This window comes from Eubalaena glacialis, chromosome 12, assembly GCF_028564815.1.
Source record: "Eubalaena glacialis isolate mEubGla1 chromosome 12, mEubGla1.1.hap2.+ XY, whole genome shotgun sequence".
Lineage (NCBI taxonomy): Eukaryota > Metazoa > Chordata > Mammalia > Artiodactyla > Balaenidae > Eubalaena > Eubalaena glacialis.
The window spans coordinates 9,873,274-9,900,913 of record NC_083727.1 but is presented as its reverse complement, the minus strand read 5'-3'; the positions used below and the strand labels follow the sequence as shown (position 1 = coordinate 9,900,913).

Below are 27,640 nucleotides of genomic sequence, written 5' to 3'. Positions count from 1 at the left end.
CATATTAAGAAGTCAAATTTTCTTGGTCGTTGTTTCTGTAAAATTCTCATATCTCCTTGAGCACAGCCATTAGACCATGGAGAGGTAACTGAAACTTCAGTTAATTAATGACAGAACCCAAATGAATAATTTATAAGTTTTCCTTACAGCTGGAAGAATCCCTGTATACCATCTGGCTAGTCAGAGGAAATCACAGGTAGAAAGGATGTTCAGGATTTATTTCATTCACTGATTCTGCTCTCTCACTGTAAAAAGAAGAATATTCCATTTTATTTGGCATATGTCATTTCCAAATCTAGTTTGTGCCTGATAGAGCCATGTGTGTTAGTGAGCTATTGCTGTGTAACAAATTACCCCAGAATTTAGTAGCTTAAAACAACAAGCATTGATTACGTACAGTTTCTGGGTCAGAAATCCAGAGCAGCTTAGCTGTGTCCTCTGGCTCAGGGTTCCCACAGGGTTAAATCATGATGGGGCTGGGACTGCTGTCATCTTAATGCTTGCCTGGGGGAGTGTCTGCTTCTAGGCTCACTCATGTGCCTGTTGGCCAGTGGCCACCCTCATGAGCTTAGCCCCATGAACCTCACCATGGGATGGCTCACAGCATGATATCAGGCCTCCCTCAGAGAGAGCAGCAAGAGACAGTGAGCAAGGGGGAGTTGCAATCTTGTAACCTCATCTTGGAAGTGATGCCCCATCACATTTGTTATTTTCTAGAAGTATCTAGGGCCACCCCCACTCAACGGGAGTGTGAATACCAGGAGGCAGGGATCACTGGAGCCATCCAAGAGGCTACCTACCAAGCTGTGTAAGGACTTTTTTCCATGGAGTTTGAATTATAACGATTCTGGGCATCAGAGTGCATGAAAATATTGCCCCTTTTAGTCCCACCACTGTTTAGTGGCTGTGGGGAATGGAGTTTCGCCCGCTAAACCCACAGAGCAGGTGACTGGTTTCAAGCTGCTCCCCCTTTCCCCACACACTTCTCTCTCTCACAGACTTCTCAGGAATTGGCCCACTCACCCCCTCTTCCAGTGGCTACCAGTCACTTTTCTGCTTGAATTCCTCTCTGAGCTTGGAAGCCCAGCTTCTTCCCAGCCTCACTGGCCTCTGAAGCAAATATACAGCTCTCAGAGGCTTTTACTGTAAACTGCTGGGAAGCCAGCTGGACTAAACCAAAATGAGGAACAGCAGGGAAGTGTGGAAAATTACCAGGAATCCACACAAGTGCAAGACTAGCTCTCACAGGAGGAAGGGGATAATATTTAGGGAGGATCTAATAGAAACCCAGAGGCTCTGCTAAATGTCTTCCACACAGTAACTCATCAGCTCTCAAACCAAAACGGCAATGGGGCTGTCATCACCTATAATTTACATTATTCCAGTTTAACCCCGTGAGGAAACTAAGACTCAGGAGAATAAGTTACTTTGTCAAGTTGACAGAATTACTGCCAGATTGAAGATCAGAAGCCAGTCAGTCTGATTCCAGGCCCAAGGCCTTCCCACAACACTGTGGAACTTTTCCTGGTGGCCCTCTGGACCCACCCCCTCGTTCTGGTGTGGAAGTGGATCAGGGTCTTGTCTTAACTGTCAGTCTACCCAGTCTCACCAAGGTGAAGTTCTCAGACTCCAGGCAAGGCTGGGGATGGGATGGCGCTCTCCTCAGTTTCTTCTAGAACCTTCTTCACATTCTCAGGTTTGCCTTGGGCTCTTTTTCTTCTTCACACAAAAGTCGTGTCAGCATTTCGGCGGCTTGCCCACCCTCAGGCTTATGGATGAGGAAGGGGCTTCACTCCTGCCCTTACTTCAGGACTGTGCGAACCCACCTTTGGTTGGACCCATGAGTGTGCACCAAGGCTTCGCTGGGGAGGCTGGTTCCACTCCTAAGACCTACAGGCAGAGCTCACGGCCAAGTTATTCAACAACTGCTGGAGGCCTCCGACCTGGCAGATGTTAGCTTCATCTGCTGGACGTGGAGAGGCCCCCGGCACGTGCGGGAGGGGCTGGGGCAGCGAGCGGAGGCTGGGGACCCTGAGGCGCCCGGACAGCATCTTCAGCACTCCTGTACAGGTAGATGGGTGCACGCGTACCTCCCTCCGTAACGGGAGCTTTGGGGGTCACAAACCCCTTGGAGAATCCACGCCTCTTCTCCCTGCAGACTGTGAAGCCCCTAAGCCCCGGGTGAAGACATGGCCTGAGTAAGGCTCGGCTTCTTCTGCCGTTGCTGGGAGCGTGCTGAAGCCTCGGCTGAGAGCCGGTCGCCGTCATCGGGGCTGCTGCCTGGGCGGTCCCACCTCTTCCCAGACCAGCGGCTCCTCCTGCTTCCTCTGAAGGAGGGGCTGAGCTCTCAGCTCGTTTGTGGAACAGCCACCATTGATATTCCTTTGCTCAGTTTCCCTGTTTTCCTAGTTGCAACCCAGACATCCTGTTCAAGAACGCTTCTCTTCAAAAAAAGTGTCTTTGCAAAGCCTGCTGTTGTATTTAGACAACATAAAAATCCTTCCATGTGTGCAGCTGCACACATTCCACTCAGGGAAGGAGAAGAGGCAAAAGCCAAACTGACGGTAACTTCTGGTTGAAAAAGTCTTCAAGAAACTGGCCATAATAAGCATTACAAGCCGGGAGATTTTGCCCCTGAGCACATAGGCACAGCTGGAGCGTTTAGAACCCTGTTTTCCGGGGCTTTGCGTGGTGGGCTCTGCTATCTGACATCATTAAGTCTCACAGGGGCTTAAGGCATGAAGTGATGGCTTTCTGGCAGCCAAGTGACAGCCCTGTCAGGCGGGTGTCTCTGGAAATCTAAAAGACCATCCTCAGAACTTGACAGCTCTTTGGGACTCTGGTAATTCTACTGACTGTTTAAACCAGCTGGACGATGTGTGGCACAAGCCCCGGATGAATGAGGAGTTAGTCCCGTGGGAGATGATGCCTTCTGATCTTTTCCCCTCTCCACTGTATCACTCTCCGGCTTCCCGGTTGATTCTCCAGCTTTGCCATCTGCTGGGCAAAATTCAAGGAATGCATCCACCGTCATTTAATTTATTGTACCTTTCATGATAGTAACATCTTCCAAAAATTCCATCAGAAGAGCCAGGCATGATTTCCTTTGCCTGAATCCCTGCTGGGGAATCTCTCATAAAATATGGTTTTCCCAGATGTGGCTCCACGAGATCCCTTAAGGTTGTTTCCACGATTTTCCGCAGAACTCATGAACGTCTTTCTGCCTTTTGACCTCCTCTTTTTAAAAATTAACTAATAGTCATGTTTGCCACTGGGCAGTCCTCAGGAACCTGTTCTATTTTAAAATGAACTGAACAGATTTTTATCTCAGAAGTGTGCGGCTTAAAAGAAAACAAGAGACAACATGAAAGTTTAACCACAGAAGAATATTGTTGGAAAAGCGCAATTCGGTGAGCGGGGTGGCTAAGGCACTACCTGGCCAACAGCAACATGGTATTTTTCTGGTTTTGTTTTTTGTTTTTTTCCAATGAGTTCAAAGAGTTTCATAAAAAAGTGTATCATTGTACTTAGTAGTATCCAATAAAAATACTCAGACTTCCAGGTGTTACCTGGCACCTGCCGCCTATATTTTTCTGAGGTTCTTCATCTCACCTGCTTGACAGGAGTGCATATCACAGTATGTTCAGTTCCACACTGGCTTCTTGGAAGTGGGGGGCTTTGGACTTTCTGCACCCCACCCTCTTCTCACAGGAAGCAAGTTACTTCTTGAGCATAACTTGGCGGTTTTAGGAAGCTTCTCTTTTTCCATAAATGAAAACTTAGCTTTGGCATTATATCCATCAGAATCTATGCCCCCGCCCCCTGCCCCCCACCCCGCAATATTGAAGCAAAACTAACCAATACTCCCTTTGTGTGGCATAAGGGTATTCTGAAATAACAGGAGCAGTCTTCAGCATTCAGTGTCAGAGCTTGGTTAACGGAGACTCTGGGAATACAAGCTCTGTTCTACGTAGAAACTATGGAGCTGGTTATTTAGCAACTGGAATTGGGAAGCGGAGCCCAAAAGAAACGTTCTTGACCTTGGAGCGCTAAGGTGTTACTCCCTCATTAGTTTCACTGAAGCTCAGGGAGCATCCTGAACGGTGTAAGATCCTGTGTGTCCCTGGAGGTGCAGAAACCAAAAGGTGTCCTGTGCCCCTTCCCTTGTGTCCCGCACATTAGTGGCCATGGCTCTCCACCCCTCACAGCTGCCCCACCCCGTTCCTTGGACGGGCTCCCGCCCCTGCTCACAGCAGTCAGGATCCTGTGCTTAGCTGTCTTTTTGGCAGGACAACGAATCGTTTCCTTTCTTGTCCATCTGCTGGCAATCCATCATTGAGAGGTGCCATCACCCATGACTCCAGAGCCTTCATTCACCCCAAACTGGGCGAGGCACCTTCAAGCTAAATCAAGTTTCGGGTTTTCTAGGCATCTTAATTGTATATAATGAGGGTAACTGAGATCATTATAAAAGGGTAGAATCTTTTTAAACCTGTATTCTACCAAGAAAACGTAGAGGGTGCAAACCAGAAATGCAGACCTCGCTGGGGTATAATTGAGATTATGTGCCCTGGCGCATGGGATTAGAAGACAGCCACACGGTCCTGAAATTTACTAGCTGGATGGCCTCAGTCAACTTAGTGAGCCTCTTAAGGGCTTAGTTTCCTCATCTGTAAAATGGTCTCAAAAATACCAAGGTCATAGACTTTTTGCAGAGAATACATGAAATATGATATGTGAAACTATTTGAAATTACAGGTACTCGATCAAAACTGGGAAATTTTCATCCTTTTCCTGCAGTCTCCCTGCCCAGCTGCCTGTTTAGAAACCGTGTGACCACATCTGTGTGTCTAGCAAGGGCGGACCTTCCCTCTGTGTCTGTCTGTTCTGACCTTGCCTTCTCATGGACTGGATAATTACATGGTAGGAGTCCTCCCCACCATCGGGCAAGAGAAATGCATTTTTTAGTGCAAAGGCACTTTCTTTACAAAGGAGACTATTCCATTCCGTGGGCAGCGTTTTGGTGGGGAATCAGGAATCATCTGTTAGTGAGTCATCTGCCCCTTTAGACAAGGGTAAGAATAAATCTGCAGCCCCCAGCAGCAATGCAGTAGCCCACCACTCCTAGTGAATTTCATGTTGTTCACTTTCCTACCAAACATGTGGTCCTGAAGCTGTCTCCACCCACTGGCCTCCAGCCTGGGGTCAGAATGTTCATGGGCTTGTTAATCTGTTCACCTTACTTTGTGTTCATTTCTCTCCTTTAGGGAAAAACTTTTTTTTCTTAATTGCATACGTAGCATTTTTCTTCTCTAGTCAAAAGTACCGTATTTCCATTTTATATAAGTATCATGTACTATTTTTCAAATTATGGTTTGTCTACTATTGAAAAAGGGATTGTTTTATGAGCTTATGAGTAAAATAGCTTAACCATCCAAACTCACATGCATCTCTGTCTAAATGATCGGCTCTTTCTAACCTGTATTTATCCTCTATTATCTGCTTCTAAGAGGTTTGTGATGATGGGTGTGTTAAAAACCACTCTTCAATTCCTCTGCAGTCTTAGGGAAATATTATAAAGGAAAATTTACTTAGTAATTCTTCTTCCTTTGCAAAAGGAAGAAGGTGCCCTCTTTCTCTTCCAGGGATGGGGGGAAATTAACCATGACGCTTGGGTGAGGAGAGCTTTAGCAGAGCAGGAGGGAACCGTCGGCAGGAGTGGCGAATGCACGGAAATGAATGCCTGCTCATCTCCATATATGCTTTCTTTAATTTTTTCAACTGCACGACCACCTTTGGTACAAATCACCTTGCAGTTCACCACCCACAGCATGGACCCAGGTCTCTCAGGTCTGCTCTGATGATTATATCAAATTCAACTCAGCAAATGTTTGCAGAGGGCCTCCCCTGCAGTAGGAAGTGTCTGGGGGCTGGGGATACAGCAGTGACTAAACATCCTCCTGCTGAATTGCCCCTGCGGTGGGGTCCAGTCCAGGTAGGGCTGATAAGGCACCATCTTACCCCTTGTCGGTCAAGCGTGGAAGGTCTGGAAACAGTAAATACAGTGAAGGGTTTTGGGGCTCCATGTCCTTGCTGATGCCCGTCCTCTTTGTTGGTCTAGCTCCTGCTTAGCCATCAACACCCCATCCAGAAAACCTTCTCAGATTCCATCCAGGCCCGCTGAGCTGATCCCCTTCCCTCTTCCCTCACTCAGTACACTCTCTTTATCTCTGTCACCTAACTGGCTGTTTTGTTTGTAGTTTACTGATTTGGGGTCTGTCTCTCCTTCTAGACTGTGAGTAGCTTGAGAGCAACGATCTTGTCTTGATCTGGTGTCCATCCCGAGCATTTGGTCCAGTGTGTTGGCGTGTAGTAGGTCCTCAAGAAAAGTGTGTGGACCGATTGAGTGAAGGAATGAATGATGCTCAGCGACATGGGATATCCACAGTATCCACTGTACTTGCTCTCTATCTTTGTAGAAACTTTCCAAAACTCACACAAAGGCCAAAATGTTCTGAGTTCGTGCTTCTTCATAATACCCAAGACCACTTTTCACAGTAACTTCTGGACACTGGCAGGAGAGGATTTGGCCCAGCGTGATGGTTGGGGCTGGGGCACGGTCCATGGCAGAGGCCTCAGTTATGTGTAAAACCTTGTTCACTGCTTTACCAAACTTGGGAGGGCGACCGAAGCCCTGGGGGGGAGCTGCTGAGAGCTGGAGCACGGGGAATAACAGCCAGCAGGAGGGAGGAGGAAACAGGCCGCACAAACAACAATTATACGCTGAGTGGTACCAGCAGCACCACACCCGAGGCGTCCCTGGGCCGCATCCCAGCAGAGAGCCTGATACCCCGAGGGTCTCAGGACAGGAGAAGGCTCACTGATGTTCACGGAGCAGTCTAAAACAGGGCAGGACATCTTCATCCCATAAAGGTTTTCTCAAACACATAATGATCAAACTAATTTGTATTTAGTTGAAAACGTCTCTGGGTTGAATAATCCATTTCCCAGCTATGCTTGTAACTGAGATATCTAGCCTTCGGGTTCAACTCCAAGAACATCGCCAGTGTTTAGGGGTTGAAATTGTGTAGCTTTTCATCCCTTCTCATTCCTAAAGATCCCCTTCCCCTTCCTGCTACCCTTGGACTCACCCCCGACCCAAGGAAAGGAAAAGGGAAACTTCAGTGAGTCTGAGGCTCTGGATCTCCAGAGGGGTTGCTGGGAGCCTGTGTCTGGCTCTTTGGGGTTGTTTTTTGTTTTTCACTGTGACATAGGGACAACAGGGTATAGCTGTCTCTGCCTTTAATCTATAAATGTCCAGTTTAAGGTAGAAATCCACAATGATGGCAGAAGAACTTCCTCCAGTCACATTCCTGTAAGAAATGGTGTATAGACTCAAGCTGAGATGAGAGGTAACTTGAGTGTTGTATTCTTGAATGTATGATACCCCATACCTCAAAACACACCCATCTGATGAGGGGCAACCTGCAGAAATCAAGGGCTTTAGCCTTCTGAGGTTTTGATCTAACCCGGAGCATGAATTATTGTCAAGCATCTTTTTTATTGATAGTTGATTTTTGAAAAGCACAGAGAGATTTTAATATTTTGGCAATACCCACTTTTTTCAGTTTAATGAATATTTATGCACTTATTTTTAGTCATATATTTTTCCACTGCAAAAATAAGCCACGTTTGATTAAGAAGTTTGGAAACTATCAAAAAGCACATGCATAAAATCACCCTCACACCTTTCACCATGGAAAATGAGGTAATACTTTAGGGCATATTCTTCCAGTTATGAATATAAATGTGTGTTTGAAACAAAAATGGGATCATCCTGAGTCTACTTTGTATCCTGTGTTTTCAGTTCATTCAGCAGATATTTATTGAAGGCCACTATGTGCTGGACCCAATTCCAGGCACCATGGGTTACATCTTCGAACCAAGTGGACAAAATTCCTCATTGCTTGGAGGTTTTTTTTTTTTTCTAGTGGGAGAGTCAGACAGTATGAAGGTGAGTGTGTATACATTCTGCCACATGGGGTAAGTGATAGGAGGAAAAGGAAAGCCCGGAAGGGGACCCAGAGGGCAGGGAGTGCTGGTGAGGAGGGCTGTGATTTTACAAAGCGAGGTCAGAGAAGGCTCTACAGAGAAAGTGATATTTGAGTGAAGACTTGCAGGAGGTGGGGGAGCTTTGTGGCTTTGCAGGAACCGCATTCTAGGCAGAGGGCACAGCACAGACGGAAGCCCTGAGCAGAGGCTACCTGGAACGTTCCAAGAGCCACAGAGAGACGTGAGGAGGGACGAATGGGTGAGAGAGTGGCGTAGAAGATGAGAGATGGGATGGACTCTGGGGCAGGACTGGAGGCGAGGAGGGGAGTCTGGAAGCTGTGGCTCTGGATGCAGCAGAGCGGTACTATGCCGGAAACCTCAGACCACGACGCCTGCTGAGTCAAAGAGCCATTCAGAAAACGATGAAGATGTTTTAGGGATCCTTTGACCAATTTATTTCATTCACATTTTTAAAAATATATGTGCACCATCGGTGTATGATTTTAAAGTTGGTGTCTAAATCAATCTAAAATAGCTCTTTCGATAAGTAGAAAATAAAGATTCCCAGTGATTAGAGAATGTTGTCTTATTGGGTACACTCTTCCTTAATGGTACATCTTAAAGTTGGGCTACCTTAGATTTGATGAAATCAGGAATTACGAATAGAGCTGAAGTCCCGCTGAGACTTTCCTGTACAGAGTTGTCAAAAATGGAAGGAGAGTGGCCACCCTTTCAGGTGTAAAACGGAGTCAGAATTCCATACCTTGGAATTCTGTTTACAGCTGGAGCAAATCCCGGCTTTCTCCTCTGGCCCTTCTGTACAGAGGCCTCGCCCAGCACACACTCCTAGCATGCCCCGAGGCAGGGAACTTTCCGCAGGGACCTCTCCTGCCCCGCTAATTTCTTATGGGTCCAGGATGCACTGAAAGCAAGGTGATGGAGTTACTATGGCCAATTAGTTCGGCAGCCGTGCTCCTGAAAATGACACAAACAATCATGTGAGTTATTGTTTGTATGGTTGCCATGGATGTATGGCGTGTACATCCATGGATGTACATGGATAGTGGATGTATGGTTTCCATGCCTACGTAATTCCGTTAGGTCATTAAAGAGCCAGTTTGGGGGCAGAGAAATGCTGGCTTTCCTCCCCGTGATCCACACACTAGCCAGAAGCCTTTGGCCTCCTGGAATTTTAGTTTATTTTATTTTATTTTATTTTAACATCTTTACTGGAGTATAATTGCTTTACAGTGGGACCTCCTGGAATTTTAAGTCAAACTCAAAATCACTTGGCCAAAAAAGTTTGAAACACCACAGTTTTCCCTAACAAACCCTTGCACATTCTCAATAGTAGATGGGGAAATGAGACTGTTTACGCACTGTGATTTGAAGCCTGTGTTTTTAAACTACAACTTCCCAGGTTCTGTGTCTATAGCTGGACCTGTCTGGGTGGTCTGGGAGGCCCTGAATTAAGAATAATGACACTGATTTTGTCACATAGGAGCTCCACAGGCTTCAGGCGAGACTGTGCTGTGTGCAGACATCCCTGCTGTAACCACATCTAGCCAAGAGGCCTGCAGGGAGAAAGCGGAGTCCTTAGCTACCGTCCTTTCCTGGGTAGGGAGAGCTTCACCAGCTTACTTCCCTTCGTAAGCCCGAAAGCTACTGCTCTCGATGAGAAAGTAGCTGTAGCCTGGTGAAAAGATGAACTGCGGAGCCTCTGATGACACCGTGAGTCATCTTCATGGTCCATACATTTCTACGTGGAGTTCTCCTCTCCCCGTCCTTTCTCTCTGGGCTTGAGCTTTTCCTTCCAGTGTCCTTATGTGATATTCTTCCCCTTTGGTCCCCATGTCCATTTATTTAAACTCCCTCCTTCTACAGTGGTAGATTCATCACTCCGTGCGATTGCTAAGAAGGGGCTTTTCAAGCACTGGGCCCTGCTGCGGGGTGTCTGGCGGGGGTGGCACTCTATGAATCGTCTGGTTTTCCCGTTCTACGGTTGTGAGTGGATGTTATTTCCGAGTCCACTTTTTTGTCTATTTGTCTCCAAGTAATGTGCTTATCTTTGCCCTGTAGTGGTACATTTATTTCTAAATATGTGATTAAGGAACAAATCATAAAAGTAATGGTGTTTATGTTCCTACCTATAAATGAAAAATACATTTATTTTACAGTGACTCAGATGAAAAGGAAAAAGATCATTTTTATACTACTCTTACAGTACTACTCTTATTATTTCAGACGTGTAAGTCATTGGCTCAGATTATTTCATTTTATGATCATTTGCCTTAACTATTTATTATTGAAATGCATTGCAATCAAGACTCTGACGTTTAAAATAATAGCCGATCTTTGTGATCTCTGAAATATAGAAAGCTCCTTCGTTGGAGTGTGGCATCGATAAAGCAAGGCCACGCCCCCTCAGTATCAACTTAAATTGCGTACCTCATTTCTATGTATAAAGAATAGTTATTCTCATGTTTATGCTTTCATATGTACAGGACAGAACAAAAATGTCAAACATAGGTCATGTTGTAGTCAGAGGTCATGAGCTACAATTAATGGGATATTTTTTTCTATGCATATCCATTTGCAGGCAAAATATCAAAAGATGACTCAAATTGTTTTGCTATGGGAAAAGATTCTCTACTTGTGTTGTTGTTGTTATGTAATATTATTACCATTACATGTTTGCTATGTCTTTCTCCTCACCTTCCTACATTTCAAAGGGTCAGTCATGGCCTGTGGGCAGGTAGATTACACATCTGTTATCAATGGCAAAAGATTCTCTACTTTTTGTTCTAAAGGCCACTTGGTCTTAATGTCTCTGCTACATCTTCTTAATGTTGTTTTGTTTTGGTTTGGTTTTCAAGTCAAGTTAATCTTCTCCCAAAGAATGTCCTGTAGAGAAAAAGAGAGACTTAGCTACCCAGTAATGAAATCCAGAGTTCCTATCTGAAATGTTTAAGATACCAATTTAGCCCCAGGACTTTCATCCAGGGAATAAGTTCTACTGAGAGTTAATTCTAACCTGCGAGCCAGTTTCTAAATAGAAATACAGAATTAATGAGAGTGCTGATTCTGGAATGTCAGTATCTGTTTGATGGTAAAATAATTTTGTCATAATTAATGACATAATACACTAATTGCATAGTCTCAGATAATATAGCACCCAGAAAATGGTTCCACCCTTCATGTATAAACATCAAAATACAAATAATTATTTTTCCTAAAGTTTTGAGAAGATTGCTATTAGAACTGAAAAAATTCCCTTTAATCTTTTGGCAATGCTACATTTTCTAATTATTACCCGGAAGGACCTTTCTTTACCTCTAATGTACAGTGAGTTGACAGTCTGTAGTAGGTATTTAATCATCATATCTAACGGCAAACACCTCACCGATGTATATGATAGGAAGGGGATTACTGTATAGGCTTTTCATCACGATAGCATTTGTTGCATCTGGTGCTAAATTAGCTCATTTCTTTTATGTTATGAAAATGTGTGCTTTCAGATTCTTTTTTTTTCCTCCTGTCACTTTCCCATTGAGCTTTATGAAGACTAAGGTGCTGGTAGCCTATTATCCACACGGCCCTGGCTTGTATATAGGTCACAGTTCTTCAGACTGAAAGAGGACTTCATTTGGTGTTTATGTCTTTGGCAGCTGCATCATCATCTTGTATCAAATCCAGGCCCTCGGGGGAAGGAGTCTTCCTCATCACAGATGGCACTCAGGATTGGAGAGCCCATCCGCAGTTGCTCAGAAACGTGAAGGAGCCATTTTCAAGTTGTCTGAGCTCGGGCTAAGCATTTTCTTTGCCCCTTGCAGCGCTTCAGCTATTACGTCGTGCCAGTTGCTGGGGGTTGGCTGAGATTTTTCCCATCAGTCTTGCCTCCTCACAGAGGTCTCGTGATCGCCATCGTGGGCCGCGACTGCTTATTGCCTTGTCTTTACCAGCAGGACTGCAGATGCTCTTGGCTTTTTCTGAGCAGCAGTTTGAAGGTGTCTGTGCAGCACTGATCTTATTGTTTGCTTGGGGGCCTGAATTCTGCTGCTTTTATAGAGAGCGATGTCCAAGACTTCAATGAGCAACTCAACGTTGTCCTTTGAAATACAGAGGCTGGTAGGACGGGTGACTGTCACAGAGCACTAGTATTGCGCAAAGTTGTACCAACACACGTTGCTTCATCTGCTACAACTTTAGAGTGTGTTGCACACATTCAGCTCAGTGTGTGCAATTCCACCTTTTCTCAGTGGCGGAAGCGTCCTGAACAGGGCAGATCCTTAGCACCTGTTTGAAGGACGTTACAAGACCTGGCAAGCTTAGAAGTTAGAGAAGCAAATTCTAGACACAGGGTACATTGTCGATGTTGAGAATATGGCTGATTTGACTTTCCTGCTCTTTTCTGTGTTACTGTAAAATTCAGTGACTAGGTCTCATTCATTCAATTACTCAACAAGTACTTGTCAAATACCTACCCTGTGTGAGGCATTGTGCCCAGTGCTGTGAAGGACACACGCTGACCAGGGCCCAGTCTCACCCTGCAGGACTTGCAGTCCAGTGAGGTTCATGAGGCATGTCCACAAACAGCCACAGGTACCATCGAGAGAAGCAAACAAAAATATTACGGAGGTTTAGGAAAAGAAGCCAGCACTTTAGCTCGGGGGTGAGCCAAGAAAATCTTTTCACCAAGTCCTTATGCGAACTTGAAAGTTGGGGCAGCTTTAACAAGCTGAGTTAGGGGTGAGGGTTCCAGACACCAGGGCTGGGTGGCAGGCGCCTTTCTGGGAAGGCCAGGGGTCAGGGTTGCTGTCCCCGTATGTGTGAAAAGGGGGGTGGAGCAGGAGATGAGAAGGGGAGACTGGAGACTAGGCACCATGGGGTATGGATGCCAGAGAAGGAGCTTGAACTTGATTTGGCAGGAGAAGGGGGGTCATCACAGGCTTTGGAACAGAGATGTGTCGGTGTGTTTGGGGTAACCTGAAGTGGGGCAGGCAGAGGGCTGAGATGGCTGTTCTGCTGTCCCCCAGGCGAGAAGCAGAGAGCCGAGGAATTCAGGGCAGTACTCCTGAGGTTCATGAGAGGCGGGGAATGGGGCCACAGTGCGGTGGAAGGATGGGCCTTAGGGCGGGAGGAAGGCTGTCTCCTCTCTACCCAAGAAGAGGGAGAGAGGAGATGGGTACCCCCAGGCAGCGCCCTTAGGCTTCCAGGGGGCTTCTGAAGGACTCAAACTCCAGAGGGACAGGTTTAAACATCTGGTAGACCCAGAGAACACAAAGCCGCCTTGTAACAGAGCTTCCAAATCAGCGCCTTCCAAATTTTGGCTGGGGCTTCCAAATCCCGGCCCCCTTCCTACCCCCATGTCCTTTCTTCTTCAGCCACAGAGGGGCCAGAAACGGCACTTGGCCAGCTGGGGAGGGGGAGGAGGTTTAACACAAAACCAAGTTAGAAATTTCCACTGGTAATTGGGATTGTTACACTTTGAAATAGTTAATGAGACTGTCTGCCACTTAAAGTGACTGAAGGACTTCCTGTTACCTTCATCTCATGACCAGAAAAGTCAGGATCCCTCTGAGTTTTTCACAGGGTGGTAGGCATTTACCCATCAACTAGATTCTTCGTCTTCCTCGTTTCCCGGACTAGGACTGAATAAATTAATTGACACTCAAGTGCAAACAACTTAAATCACAGGGTCTTGTCTCCTCCATGAGAATGTGCCAGGGGACAGAAAAGTTAAAGACGTTGATCTCTAATTCTGAATATCAGATATTGGCAAGGGCAGCAGACGTCCTCGGCGGGAGGTGGGGAGAGGCGGGTGGAGGCGGTGGGAGTCCTCCAGAGCCATCAGCCTGGAGCAGTGGGTAGCTCTACATACGGTACACTTGGGACAACAAGAAACCGTTTAGGACATGGCTTACTCATTAACGACATCTTGCTGTGAGCAGGCAAACTCTGAGGTCAACCAAGTTACATTTCAGAACCAAAAGGGAAAAACAAATACACTGTAACCTAAGATCTACTAAATCAACTCCACAGCAGGGTTCCAACAGCACTGAAGTATCCGTCTTTGGAGAAGCCAAATGGAGCTAAATAAATTCCACCCCTAAACACCTGAGGTGGATCACATCCTACTGGCTGGTCTGTCCAGGTAATATTGTCCAGCTGTGACCTGGGTGTGGCTGCTTAACAACTGTTCCAGTAGTTTCTTATTCAGGCTCATTAATAATGAGAAAGAGGGAAAATGTTGGCCTGTTGTATTCTCCGCCTTTGTTCAAACAGACATTCTTCTGTTGAATTCTGAATTTAAGTTCTGGAAAAATTCTCCTCTACACAATTGATCATTTTCCTAACCATTTCGTTAAAAAAAAAAAAAAAAAAAAAAAAAGAGGTCCACCTAGAGTAGATTCTTTTGGACTAAAAAAAATTTTAAGGCTAATCTATATAAATTGAAATTTATTAGTATCAGGGTCAATTTTGTGCCTTTCATATGGACTATGTTTATTTCTGATTGTGGTACACTAGCACATTGTCAAGGCTTAATACAATTTCAGGTTGCTTTTTATATGACAATAAGAGTAACAAAGATAATATCATATTTTATGACACAGATACTTTTTAATGTTCTTTAGAGTTTGAGTTCCTTGATATTAACTTGATTGATATCACAGTCAGAGATTTAATCAATAGACTTGCAGCAGCTGATATTTATCTCCAGCTCTTCATAAAAGCTCCATGTCAGGGTCCAAACATGCTCCATTTAATGTAATAGACATGCCTTGAAAAGGTATCTATTTCTGTAGCCCCTGGCACTGCACTGTACCCTAGAGCTGGGATGTAGCCATGTGAACATTTCAGGGCAGTATTAAATGGGATTTTGATTGTCACTTTATACTGAATCTTTTTTTTTTTTTTAAATGAGGTTTTTTTTTTTAATTTTTTTATTTTTTTATTTATTTATGGCTGTGTTGGGTCTTCGTTTCTGTGGGAGGGCTTTCTCTAGTTGTGGCAAGTGGGGGCCACTCTTCATCGCGGTGCGCGGGCCTCTCACTATCGCGGCCTCTCTTGTTGCGGAGCACAGGCTCCAGACGCGCAGGCTCAGTAGTTGTGGCTCACGGGCCTAGTTGCTCCGCGGCATGTGGGATCTTCCCAGACCAGGGCTCGAACCTGTGTCCCCTGCATTGGCAGGCAGATTCTCAACCACTGCGCCACCAGGGAAGCCCTATACTGAATCTTTAAAGGGAAGATGGTCATTTCCTGACAAGACTTTTATTCTCTACGTGTGTCAAGTTGAAATGCAAGTTCTGTGTTAGGCTGTAGGGCTGGCCCACCTGTTTGACTCTGTATTTATTTCCCAATAAAAGAAGGGCTCCCAAAGGCAAAACAAAAACAAAAACAAAAACAGGAGGCACCCCAAGCAGCACCATCTTTTAAATGTTTTCTTTCTCATTTTCAGAACTAGTGGATCTCTATTGCAGGAAAGTGTTTTATTTGAAGCTTTTCAGTACCTAAAATTATAAAATCAAATTTTTAAGAAAAACTGGAAACCCACTAAAGAGTTTTAATTATGTTAGTGTTTGTCTGAAAGCACTCTAGGAAAAGCAGTGACTCTTTTTTACGCAACAAAATCCATTGGATTAAAAAAGTCCTTTCCATAATTAAAGTGAATGCTTTCACAAAGGGTATTTCTTCAGCTTAGACACTCTTGTATTCCTTTTTTCCACAGCAATCTCTGTATATCTTCTTGTCCTCTTTGCCGAATTCACTTTCCTACGAGAATCTCTGAGGGTGTTCAAAAAGGCTCTAAGTGCCTGGGAGTTTGGGCGGGGACATTGATGCAGGACAGACAATTAATAGTTTTTTATGGTTTCCCATGAATCCTGTGAAGAGAAGTCACAACAGGCAATCCAGCCCAAGTGTGATCTGATACTTTCTGTCATTCATTCTGTTCTGTTTCTGCAGGGGAGCTGGTGTGGGAAAGATGAAACAGAAGTCAGAAATGTCACATATTTTGTGTCTCTAAATCAGGCGATTCTCTTGGAGACCGCAGTCCACTTGTCTGGTGGGAAACCTTACCTAGTCACGTTTGGGGTTGCTCTTCCATCTTCTTAAAGTGGCTGGAAAGTCTCTGGTTTCTGCAGAGCAGGGGATTCAGGACAGGCCCTTGGTCTTTAGTTCCCAGTAACCACTCCACATAGACCTGTCTGAGTCACCAGCCGCTCGAAAACTAGATGCTTTAACTTGCCTGATGTTGGTCTCAGCAAAGGGGACCATGGCCTGTGGTCCCCGAGGCCTGGATGCTTGCCAGCATCCCCTTGCCATCCCATCAGAGACCTTGCCACCTCCCTGCAAGGACTGCACAGGAGTGGGGTGCTGTCCCCAACATCCCAGGAATGAGCCCCCTGGCTCACCTCTTGAGCAAAGCTTTCCAACCCTTTCTTCTCCAGCTCCCTCTCTTTGTGTGGTCTTGAGTATCTGGAAGAGTATCCCCTGGTGAGGCAGACCATCTAGGAGGTGCTTTCCACTCTGGATGTTACAATTCCATGATTCTGTGTGGTGTTCCTCGATGCCCATGAGGTTACTGAATGTGATGACAATACACTGACCATAGTCATTGCAGGGCCATCCTTCACTCAGCCCCAGGCACCGAGCTAATTTTCACTCTGCCTCTCACCGCCTCTGCAGAGTCAAGGGGCAATGACAGTGGACCAGGCAGGTGCTTAAAGCTGCCCTGGTTCCTGGATCCCTGGAGCCAGCTGGCATAGATGTCAGTCTGTCCCAAGGCATCTCTCCCTGACTCATCACAGCCCCTGCTGCGTGTCAGTTCATTCACTGCAGGACAGCGAAGGGGTTTCATAGAATCGAGATACGCCGTGTTCATCCGTTGGTAGCTCAAATGCCTTCTGGAAGAGCATGAGACTATTATATTCCAGCTGCCTAAATCCTTTTAATCCTCTTCGGAAATGGCCTGCAAGTACATTTCCATAGCTCATTAACCTCTTTTGGATAGATTAGCTCCAAAATGTTGAAAAAACGATTTCTTGCCTTTTGAGGGTGACTTGTGGTTCTCTGCGTTCTGTGCCCTGAGTTGTCTGACCCAGGGAGGAAAGGCCGGGTCTGATGAAGACCGTTCCAAGCTGGTGTCGTCCTATGTTACGCAATTCCAGGGATGGGTGGAGAATCACATAAATCACGTGTTGTGTTTACAGTACAAAGGGTGCAAGCTCTGTGCATCTTACGTTGATTGTACAAGCAGGATTATTTTCATTTTTCTGCCGATGTCTTTCCTGAGTAGCACGGTGGGAGCAGAGGATTATTGTAGCTGAGAAGGGGGGGTTAAATTGTCCACAAGAGAGAATTGCAGACCTCCCCAAATGTAAATGCTTAAAACATAGATGAATTTTTAACGGAAATCAATTTTGCTTCTCCAAAAAAGCCGTTCGTTTCTTGGAAAATACACAGTGATTACTGTTGATTACTGACATTGTATTTCCTTTCTTTCTCCCCTCCCCTCCTGCCTTCCCAACCTGCTGGCAGCTGTCCGTATCTAGCAGTGAAAATCACCCCTGCCATCCCCGTGGTCGGTGGCATTCTGTTCTTCTTTGTGATGGGGACCCTGCTGCGCACCAGCTTCAGCGACCCTGGCGTCCTTCCGCGAGCCACACCTGATGAAGCCGCCGACCTGGAAAGGCAAATAGGTAACCCTGAAGGTCCGCCCTTAGCCTCTGGTCACTGCCCACCTGTGCTCAGCCCCAGTGCGGGAGGACAGACGAGGAGCCCGTGCAGGAGGGGCTGAGCGCTGGACAGTGCCAAGTCCCCAGGGAGGAGTCCCGAAGTTTTCACTCACTTGGCCTGAGGATGACCTGAGTAGGAGGTGGGATGGAAAGTGGTCGGAGGTAAGGCTGAGGGACCGGTGCACTGGAGGCGAGCTGGCGGTGCCGTCAGGCAGGCCACTGCCACCGAGCTCTTTGAAACGCGAGCGTCCGAGTCCGCTCTGAGAAGGAGCCTCTGTTGTGAAAGCTGTAGTTCCTGGTGGCTGCTCTTTATTCCCTTTTATTATCATCATAGCTGAGTTCTGGTTTCCATGATATAAACCTGGAAACGTTACATCTTAGACTGCTGTCCTATTTATCCAGCCTAGGATCCAGCATTGCCTTTATTAAGGCATAACAAACATGTATATTTCTGATATATATTGAGATGAATGGCTTTATTTTTCCTTAGATATTGGAAATCCTAGGATTAAAAATTTACAGCAATCCATTTTAAAGACATTAAAACCAATCCTAATCCCTCATACAAAGAACCCTTAAAGTCCTTTTTTTAATTAAAAAGAGAGCTTCCTCTTAAAAGTTTGCCTTTGTGAATGTGTAGCTTTGCTGTGGTACAGTGATAATTTGACAAGCGTGGCGGGGGGCTGTGATGACTCAGTGTGAACATAAAGTTTAGGCATGAAAAATCATTTGACAGAAATAGTTCTCTCCCAGTGGGCTTCCCTTCACAGCCCACTCAGATGAAAGACCCCCACTTTCCACAGTATAAAGAGGTACAAGTGTGGGTCTTGATAGGCACCATCTGCTCTGGTCCACCTCCCCAAGTGCTGAAGCACAGCCATGTCCTTCTCTGAGCGTCTGCTTCCATCCTTCATCCCTGTCACCTGGGAGGGGAGCAGTAAAGGAGTCGATAATGGGAGTGTATGTGAGTTGTCTGCTGGGCTGCAGCCTCCTTGTGTCCTGAGGTAGGGAAGTGGGGAGACAGTCCCTTTCTTTGACACCACATATTGAGATTTGAACACAGGGTATTATTTCATAATCTAAAGCCTACATTTATAGCTTGTTAATAATCTGTAAAGGCCATCCATGACGGTCATTGAATTTGATCACATCCCAGGAAGTTTGTGAGGAAGACTTTATTATTACACCCATTTTACGAATAAGAAAACGAAGCCCCAAAGTGGTTAAATGGGAGAAAGTGGCAGAGCCAGAGCCTTCAACCCAGGTCTCCTGGGTCTCATCCGTTGTTCTTTAGGGATGTTCTTGTTCTTGAAGGCCCAGTTTCCTTCAAGGAATAGAACGGGGCCTATAGAAACTGCATAGTCTATGCCCATGTCAAATTGACACAAGCTCGAAACTCCTACTCAAGCAGTGTGCAAACAGCCCAGCTCCCCACACTGGCTGTTAAGCATTTTCCTGCTGTGATCCTATTTTCCCTCCCACCTCCCTGTTAGTGCTAGGAGCATCTGCAGAATCAGCCAGATCAGGAACTGGGGGGTCTTTTCCCTTCCTTACAAAGTGGATAATAAAGAGTGCCATTGGAATTCTCTATTATGAATGCAGATTCTAAGAGGCACAGAGTTTCCATTATTAACATTGAGGAAGTTGAATGATTCACTGAAGTGCAATTTTTTTGTTGTTATGTTTAGTTTTTTGTTTTTTTTTCTTAAAGTCGATAACCTCAGAGCAGTATTTTTCAACATAAGCAATTTTTAAAAACCAGCTCTGCCCCTATGTCTCCGCCCCCCAGAGACACAGATTCTGTGAGAGAACTAGATGGGGTAGTGGATCAAACCAAATTTTTTTTCCTGTGAAGGAGAAGAAAGGGGCTGTAGAGACAGGGCTTTGGCATGGCAGAAATTAGTAGCCTGGCACATCCTTCCCGGAAAGGCAATGATAAGCCTAGACAAAATAGTCAGAAACAATCATTTCATGACTCTGGAATTTGAGGAGTGGTTATTCATGAAAAACTGACGAACTTTGGGTAAGAACAGTGGGAGTCTGTGGCATTCTGTCCTGGGGCTGCTCTAATCGCCAACCTGCGTTCAGAGGTGAGGAAGTTCTACCTGGACAGGACAAGCCCTGAAAACCAGCAGCATCCCTGTCTGAGGGGCTGACTTGATTTGGAGTGGAGCATGGAAAAAACCAGAAACTGAACCTTTCACCTTAAGAAACTGGAAAAAGAAGAGCAAACTAAACTCAAAGCAAGTAGGAGTAAGGAAATATTAAAGATGACAGTGGAAATCAATGAAATAGAATACGGAAGACAACAGAGAATATCAGTGAGCCCAGAAGTTAGTCCTTAGAGAAGATCAACAAAATTGACAAACCTGTAACTATACTCCGCTGACCCTCCACTCCAAAAAAAGACAGAGAAAAAGAGAGAAGATGTGAATTACCAAAATCAGGAATGAAAGCAGGGGCATCACCATCAACTCTACAGAAATTTAAAGGATTTTAACTTTATGCTACAAATTAGACAACTTAGATAAATGAACAAATTCTTAGAAAGCCACAATTACCAAAAAAAAAAAACACAAACCGACTCAAGAAGAAATAAAAAATCTGAAAAAACACATAGCAAGTAAAGAAACTGGTTGTCCACATTAGAAAGATGAATTTGAACCCTTACCTCACACCATACACAAATTTTAAATGGATCATAGACCTACATATAAGAGCTAAAATGATAAAACTTCTGAAGGAAACAGAGAGAAAATTTTCATGACCTTGTGTTAGGCAGAGTTCTTAGATGACACCAAAAACATGATCTGTAAAAGAAAAAGATGATAAATTGAATTTCATCAAATTAAAAACTTTTGTGCTTCAAAAGATACCATTTAAGGAAATGAAAAGACAAACCACAGACTGGGAGAAAATATTCACAAATCGAATATCTGATAAAATATTTCGTACTTGTATCTAGAACATATTAAGATCTCTTACAAGTCAATAATAAGACAAACAACCCAATTAAAAGATGGGTAAAGAATTGAACATTTTCTCAAAGAATATATATGAATGGGCAATAAGCACATGAAAAGATGCTCAACATCATTAGTTATTAGGGAAATGCAAATCAAAACCATAGTGCAGTACCACTTGACACCCACTAAAATGGCTCCAACCAGAAAGACTGACAGTGTTGATGAGGATGTGGAGAAATTGGAACCCTCATGCATTATAGGTGGGAATGTAAAATGGTGCAGCCACTTTGGAAAACACTTCCTCAAAAGTCCTCAAGAAGTTAAAGTTACCATATGACCCAGCAATTCTACGCCTACGTACATATCCAAGAGAAATGAAAATACATGTGCTTGTATGTGCATTATACCTAATAACCAAAAACTGGAAACAGCCCAAATGTCCATCGGTGGGTGAACTGATGTACAATACGTGGTCAGTCCACACAATGGAATACTATTAAGCAGTAAAATGGAGCAAAGTGTTGACCCAGGTTGAAAGAAGCCAAATCAGAAGACTAAATACTGTGTGGTTCCATTTATATGAAATGTCCAGAAAGGGCAAACTTTCAGAAAAGAGAGCAGATCAGGGATTGCCCAGGCTGGGGATAGGACTGAGGGCTGACCACACGTGGATGTGAGAGAACTTGTTGGAGGGGTGAAAATGGTGTAAAATGGATTGTGATGATGGTTGCATAATCTAATAAATTTACTAAAATCATGGTATTGTGCACTTACAATGGATAACTGTTATGTAATGTAATTTATACCACAATAGAGCTGTCAAAAATAAAAAGGAGGAAGAGAGGAAAGGAGAGAGGAGGAGGATGGAGGAGAAGGAAGAAGGCTCTCCTGTCCTCTGGTTGTGGGACTTCAGGCTAGTTGTCCACTTTCTAAACCTCATCCCACCATGTTCTTAACTTCAACATGGGAATAAGGACCCAGAGCCTGTGAGGTTCTCGTCAGGATTAGCTCAGTAAATCGTAGAATTTTTTAAGAAAAATTCTCCTCTTTTCCCACTTGGTTCTCTCTTCACCTTCTATAAACACAGATTCTCATAAAAAGCGACCCGATTTGTGATGGAAATAAACAGCGGAGCTGGTCTAATGCTTTATAAGGAGTTCTCCCGTATATCACTTGGCTGTGGAAAATAAGATGATGTTTCAATGAAATCTTAGCACGTTTATTTAGTGCTCTCTAAAGAAGGAAAAATGAGATTTGGAAACTTTTTATTATTAGAGCTATTGATTCCAATTATCCATTGTATTTCTCTGCGTATAGAAGCCCAGAATAGCCACTTGAAACCAGCCATCTGAGGAGCTGATAGAAGATTTGCCAAGCATCTGACCAGCTACCCCGTCTTCAGATTTCTGGAGAGAAGTGGGTGGTGTAGAGGAGGCTGTGTGTCTCAGAGTCTGTTCCAAGTCTCTGGAAACCCCTTACACTTCTTTCTTCTGAAAGAGCCTTCCCAATAACTCATGTTGCAGCTAAAAAGACAGCCAAGAATGCCAACAGGGGTCCAGGGAGGTCCTGCTGGGGTCATTGGAGTCCTGCTTGGAAACTTTTTAGTTTTGGAAACTCAGTTCTTTCAGTTCACTCAGGGACGATCAGATACTAAGCAACTGATTTGGGCTTAGAAAAAATGACGATACCACATTCACGGGCTCCAAGCATTTCATTTCAATTAGGGATAGACCTTTCCAGGGATCAAAATAGGGGAAAGAGGCGGGTCTCCCTCCTACCTTCTGTTCCGTGTGCATCTCTTCCCATCCTGAGGTTGCCAAGACAGGGACGGCAACAGTGAGCTGAAATATGCACTCCGCCTGTCGGGCTCCAAAAGCAAGGCTAGTTATTTAGGAAACTCTCTCCCCGTGTCACGGTAACCCCGACCCCAAATAAGTGATCTAATGGCTGCCTGGTGAGGATGGAATCAGATTAAAGGAAGCCAGGTGGCCTTTAAAAAATTCACCTGTGCTATGGCAGAATCTGAAGAATTATTGTCTCCACTCTGAACCTTTTACTGGCCGGCTAGAGTACCACTCTGCTGGACAGTGCCCATTTGTGCGCCTCCCTTCCCTCTGCTCTGACCCCCTCTCCTCTCCCTCCTCTTCCTCTCCTCCCCCTTCTCCCCCGCCTTCTCTCCTCTCCTCCCTCCTCTCCCTCCTCCTTTCTTCTTCTTTCTCTCTCTCTCCCATACTCTTTTGGTCAAATTCTCATCATCCAAGAATTTTCCATGTAGTACACAGAACCAGTCACCATTTCTAACCCTGGAGTTTATCTTTCATTGCCTCCTAAAGCCGTCCTTGGGCTGGGTATCCTCTAGAGGAGCCGTCTAGGAAGCAGGCAGTCAGCTTCCTGCCTCCACGGAGGCACTGGCCTTGTCATTAGCTCAGGTCTACACTGTCCCAGGGAGTGCAATTCCTGCAAGGGCTCTGTGGCAACAGGATGTGTTCACCACCCATTTGACTTGTTAGTTTTCTCCCCAAAGACATCTTAATTAAGAGTAGAAACATTTTCACTGGAATTTTAATAACACTGATGGAATTTTGTTGAAGAAAATACTTTCTGAGGAGAACATTCTTAAGCGAATTTAAGACCTTAATTTTCTCTATTGTAAAGCTACACTATTTCCAATTTTTTCTCATTGCCATTTTTATTGGACCAAAATTATTTTTATTGGAGTGATTTCTTTTCTGTGTAAAATTTATAACTAAGATTTTTTATTGATTTTTTTAATATTATGAAAGCTGCCATTATGAATTTTCTTTTTTTTTCCAATTTTTTTCAATTTTTTTTTTTTTTTTTTTTTGGTTGCATCCCACAGCATGTGGGATCTTAGTTCCCTGACCAGGGATTGAACCTACTCCCCCTGCACTGGAAGTGCAGTGTCTTAACCACTGGACTGCCAGGGAAGTCCCAAATTTTCTTATAGAACTGTTATTTCTACTACAGCAAATTTTCCTGGTGATTTAATTTTTTACCATGTGAATTTTTTAAGCCATAATTGGCTTCTTTTTGTGTTAGTTATTTCTACTGGTAATATTCACCATAAAATTGCTTTTAAAATTGATGGTTTCATTTATTTTTTGCCTTATAACTAGTCTATTGGCTGTGATTGATCTGTGATAACCTCTTCCCATACATTTTGCAGTCACTTTGTATGCTGTATACTAGATAGCCACACTTGAATATGCAAGAAAAAAAGAAAAAAGGCAGACATCAAAGATGGTTAATTTGATTGATTTTTGCCAGTTTTCTTTTCAGAAGGTGACATTTTCTGTCCATTTCTCCTATTCTTATTTGCATCTCCCTACTCATCTCCAAAATTACCGCAGTTTATCCTTTGTGTAATTTTTATTTGCAGTGTGGTCATTTCAGGACCTCATGAACATTCTGCTAGACCAAGAACTTTGTCTAGAATTGAATTGCACCTGCCTCTCTGGGATTCCTTCCTGCCTTTACCATTCACTCTCCCCTGCTGCCTGTTCTCTGCCCTGTTCTTTCCAGCATTATTATGATGCCACTTCATTAGCTTTTAGACTTTCTCTTTTATGCACCAGTTTAAGCATTTACCTGTGTCCACTGAAATAAAATATTCTCTGCCCTTTTCCTGTAAAGTAATTGGTTTATTGGTCCATGATGAAAAGGTAGAATAGTATTCATAGCTCTTTTCATTAAGTACTTCTCTCGTGCCAGGCATTATGCTAACCTCTTTCCATGTATGATCTCATTTAAGACTCACAACAGCCACTCCATGATGTTTAGACTCTATTAATGTTCCTATTTTATGTAAGAGAAAGCTGGTGCTCAGATTTGCTGAAGGTCATCTGACCAGAGCTGGCAGTCAAATACAGGTCGATCTGCCATGACACCCTGTGCTATTAACCACCGCCTGCTACTGCCCACCACCTTGTTGCCCCAAGGGGAAATTTCTGGGACCCCTGGAGCAGGTAGCACTTCCCTTTGCCCATAAGTTATATTCTGTCTCCCTGCCCCAGATTGTCAGCATCACCTGGTCCTCCAACTTCCCTGGCCCATTGGCTGGGTCTCCCTGTCATAGCCACGGTCAGAAATAGAGAGCTGTGTCCAGCACACTGTGGCTAGCGGGCCTGGTTCTCAAATCCTGAGCCCAAGTGGTTGGAGAAGAACTACAGGGAAACTGCAGACAATCTGACGACCCTGTTGGAGCTGCCTCGCTGATGTCTAGATGTTCCCTGATGCTTGTGAAGCAGTTAAGGGAAGGGGGGGCAGGGTGTCCTACCATATCTGAAATACCTTCTAGAAGAGGCATTTCCTTGTTTAGGAGAAAATGCCAGAATCATCTAGTGTGTACTGATGCCAGGGAAGGGTAGTGAGTCTCCTATAGAAATGCAGAGTGGTTGCTTAGAATGTCAAAATTCCTGATTGTCTCTTTTTAAAAAAATCCCAGCCTGGGAGAGCTGGAAACCAGATGTCACAGTTCAGAATTATGGCATTCGGGGAAATACCACAAGGTTCCGAAGGGTCTAGTTCTGAGGGATGGAAGGAGCTGGAGATTTTGTTTTACTGAAGGATTTGGAAGAATGGGTGTGTTTCATCCAGGATGCTCATTGAAGCCTTTGTTATTTCTTCTTTCTGTAGAAGTCCAAACTTTTGGGAATGTACTGTGTGCTGGAACTGAGGCCAGTTTCTGATGCAAATGTATTTACTGAGCCTAAATTCCTAAATCTACATAGGTATTTTAGTGACCTCCGTAGTCCCCATCCTGAATCTACTGGGTGTGTCTCAATATAGTTGAAGATTTGACTTATATATGTGTATGTATGTACAGACTGGAAAATCTTCTATAGAATTGATGAACTCCTCCCTAAAAGCAATGCTATCACTTCATTTCAGGTAAGGGGAAATCTCTCTCTCTCTCTCTCTCACTGCACCAATGTCACAGTCTTTAAAGAGTTTGTGTTAAATCAGCAAAGTGATGACATAGAGCAATGTTGACATGCTTTACTTTAAAAAAAAAAAAAAGTACTGTAATTGTAATCATTTCTCATATACAAGGCCACAAAAAGGGGAAAGATGATGAAAGAACCAGGGTGAGGAAAAGGTCAACTTCAAGGGAACGGCGGAAGCCAGATGCTGCAAGGAGGGGAAGTAAAGGATCAAGTGGCATGAAAGGGATGGGAAAATTGGGACCACGTGGTTCAAGAATATGGCTAAAGGAAAGAGCAAGAGTCTGGAGCTTGTTAATGGAAATTAGAGGCCCATCCTCACCCAGCTGGGGGCACTACGAAGACTGCTGACTCACGGATCTCATGGCTGTAATACAAGAGCTTTCTCAACTCACCTCCCTGACTGCAGGTAGGCTGGTTCATTGCAATGCTCTGTCATAGGACGTCTCCGTTTAAAGGGACCTCAGCAATCATGGAGACTGTCCTGGACAACTCCCTTAGTTTACAGATGAGTAAACCAAGGCTCAAAGAGAGACAGGTACAAATCTGCCAATGCTCACACAGAGCGAATCTGAGACAGACCTGGGACTCCAGCCCTAGGGTCCTGACGCCACCTCCAGGTACTATACCTCTCCTTTGACTTTTTTGCTTCTGAAACTGAATCCCTAAATCCTAAATCAAAGCGAGGTCCGTGGAAAAGCAACATCAACATCACCTGGGAGGGGCTTCCCTGGTGGCGCAGTGGTTAAGAATCCGCCTGCCAATGCAGGGGACACGGGTTCGAGCCCTGGTCCAGGAAGATCCCACATGGCGCGGAGCAACTAAGCCCATGCACCACAACTACTGAGCCTGTGCTCTAGAGCCTGCAAGCCACAACTACTGAGCCCGAATGCTGCAACTACTGAAGCCCGTGCGCCTAGAGCCCGTGCTCCACAACAAGAGAAGCCACCGCAATGAGAAGCCAAGTGGCCCCTGCCCGCAGCCCGTGCACCGCAACGAAGAGTAGCCCCCGCTCGCCGCAACGAGAGAAAGCCCGCATGCAGCAACGAAGACCCAACGCAGCCAAAAATAAATAAATAAATATTTAAAAAATCACCTGGGAGCTGAGTAGACCTGCAGGACCTCAGCCCCCAGCCCACCTGCTGAATCAGCATCTGTTGTCTAAATCAGACGCAGGTAATTCACATGAAAGCTAAGAAGCACAGCCCTAAGGCCTTTCCACCTCCCTCCCTGCGACGGGTGCCCAAACCTATGACCATCCTCTCCAACAGTCAGTATTTGCTTCCTCTCCTCTCAAGCTCTCGGGACCATGATATTTTCAGGAGTTTGGCGCACTACAACTTGATTTACTTTCAGCATTCAGTGTAACAACCTCCTGCAGCAAATCTGAGTAGGTGGCTTCACATTCTTTATTACTACTTATTAAAACAACTGTATCAATAAATATTTTCTCTTTAGATAGTGCTCTGCAGAGTTCAAAGTGCATCTATGTTTTCATCATCAGTAAAGTATGTGGCTATGAGCGCGGCTCTGTCAATAAGTTGATTGAGCCTGCATCCCAACTGTTCCACTCGCTGTATAATCCTGAGAAGTGTTTGAACTTCTCTGGGCCTTGATTTTGATGCGTATAAAATAGATCCACTAAGTGCAAAGATCCATTTTAGTGTTATTATTCTGTGATTCTAGAAATAAACCCTTCTTCCTCCTTTGCTTGACCATGAAAATCTGGCAACCTAAATGCTTTAGAAGGTTATTAAGCCTATTCAACTACTGAAACAGGAGTGACGTATTCTGTTAATAATTTTAGAATGCAAAGCTATACGCACACCCATGTAAATTCAACAAGTAAACTGTAGTTGCTGCGAAATAAGCGAGATATTTAAATGACTCACTGGAATATTACTATCATTATTACTTTAAC

General features: G+C 44.6%; 1 protein-coding gene across 2 annotated transcripts in view; it reads left to right on the top strand.

Moving 5' to 3' along the window:
* ZDHHC14 (zinc finger DHHC-type palmitoyltransferase 14) overlaps positions 1-27,640 on the top strand; it is a 269,697-nt gene that overhangs the window by 145,249 nt on the left and 96,808 nt on the right. For both annotated transcript variants that reach the window (XM_061207375.1, XM_061207374.1), the window contains exon 2: positions 17,593-17,753. In XM_061207375.1, the coding sequence (XP_061063358.1) occupies positions 17,593-17,753 (161 nt within the window). The remainder of the gene's footprint in view (positions 1-17,592; positions 17,754-27,640) is intronic.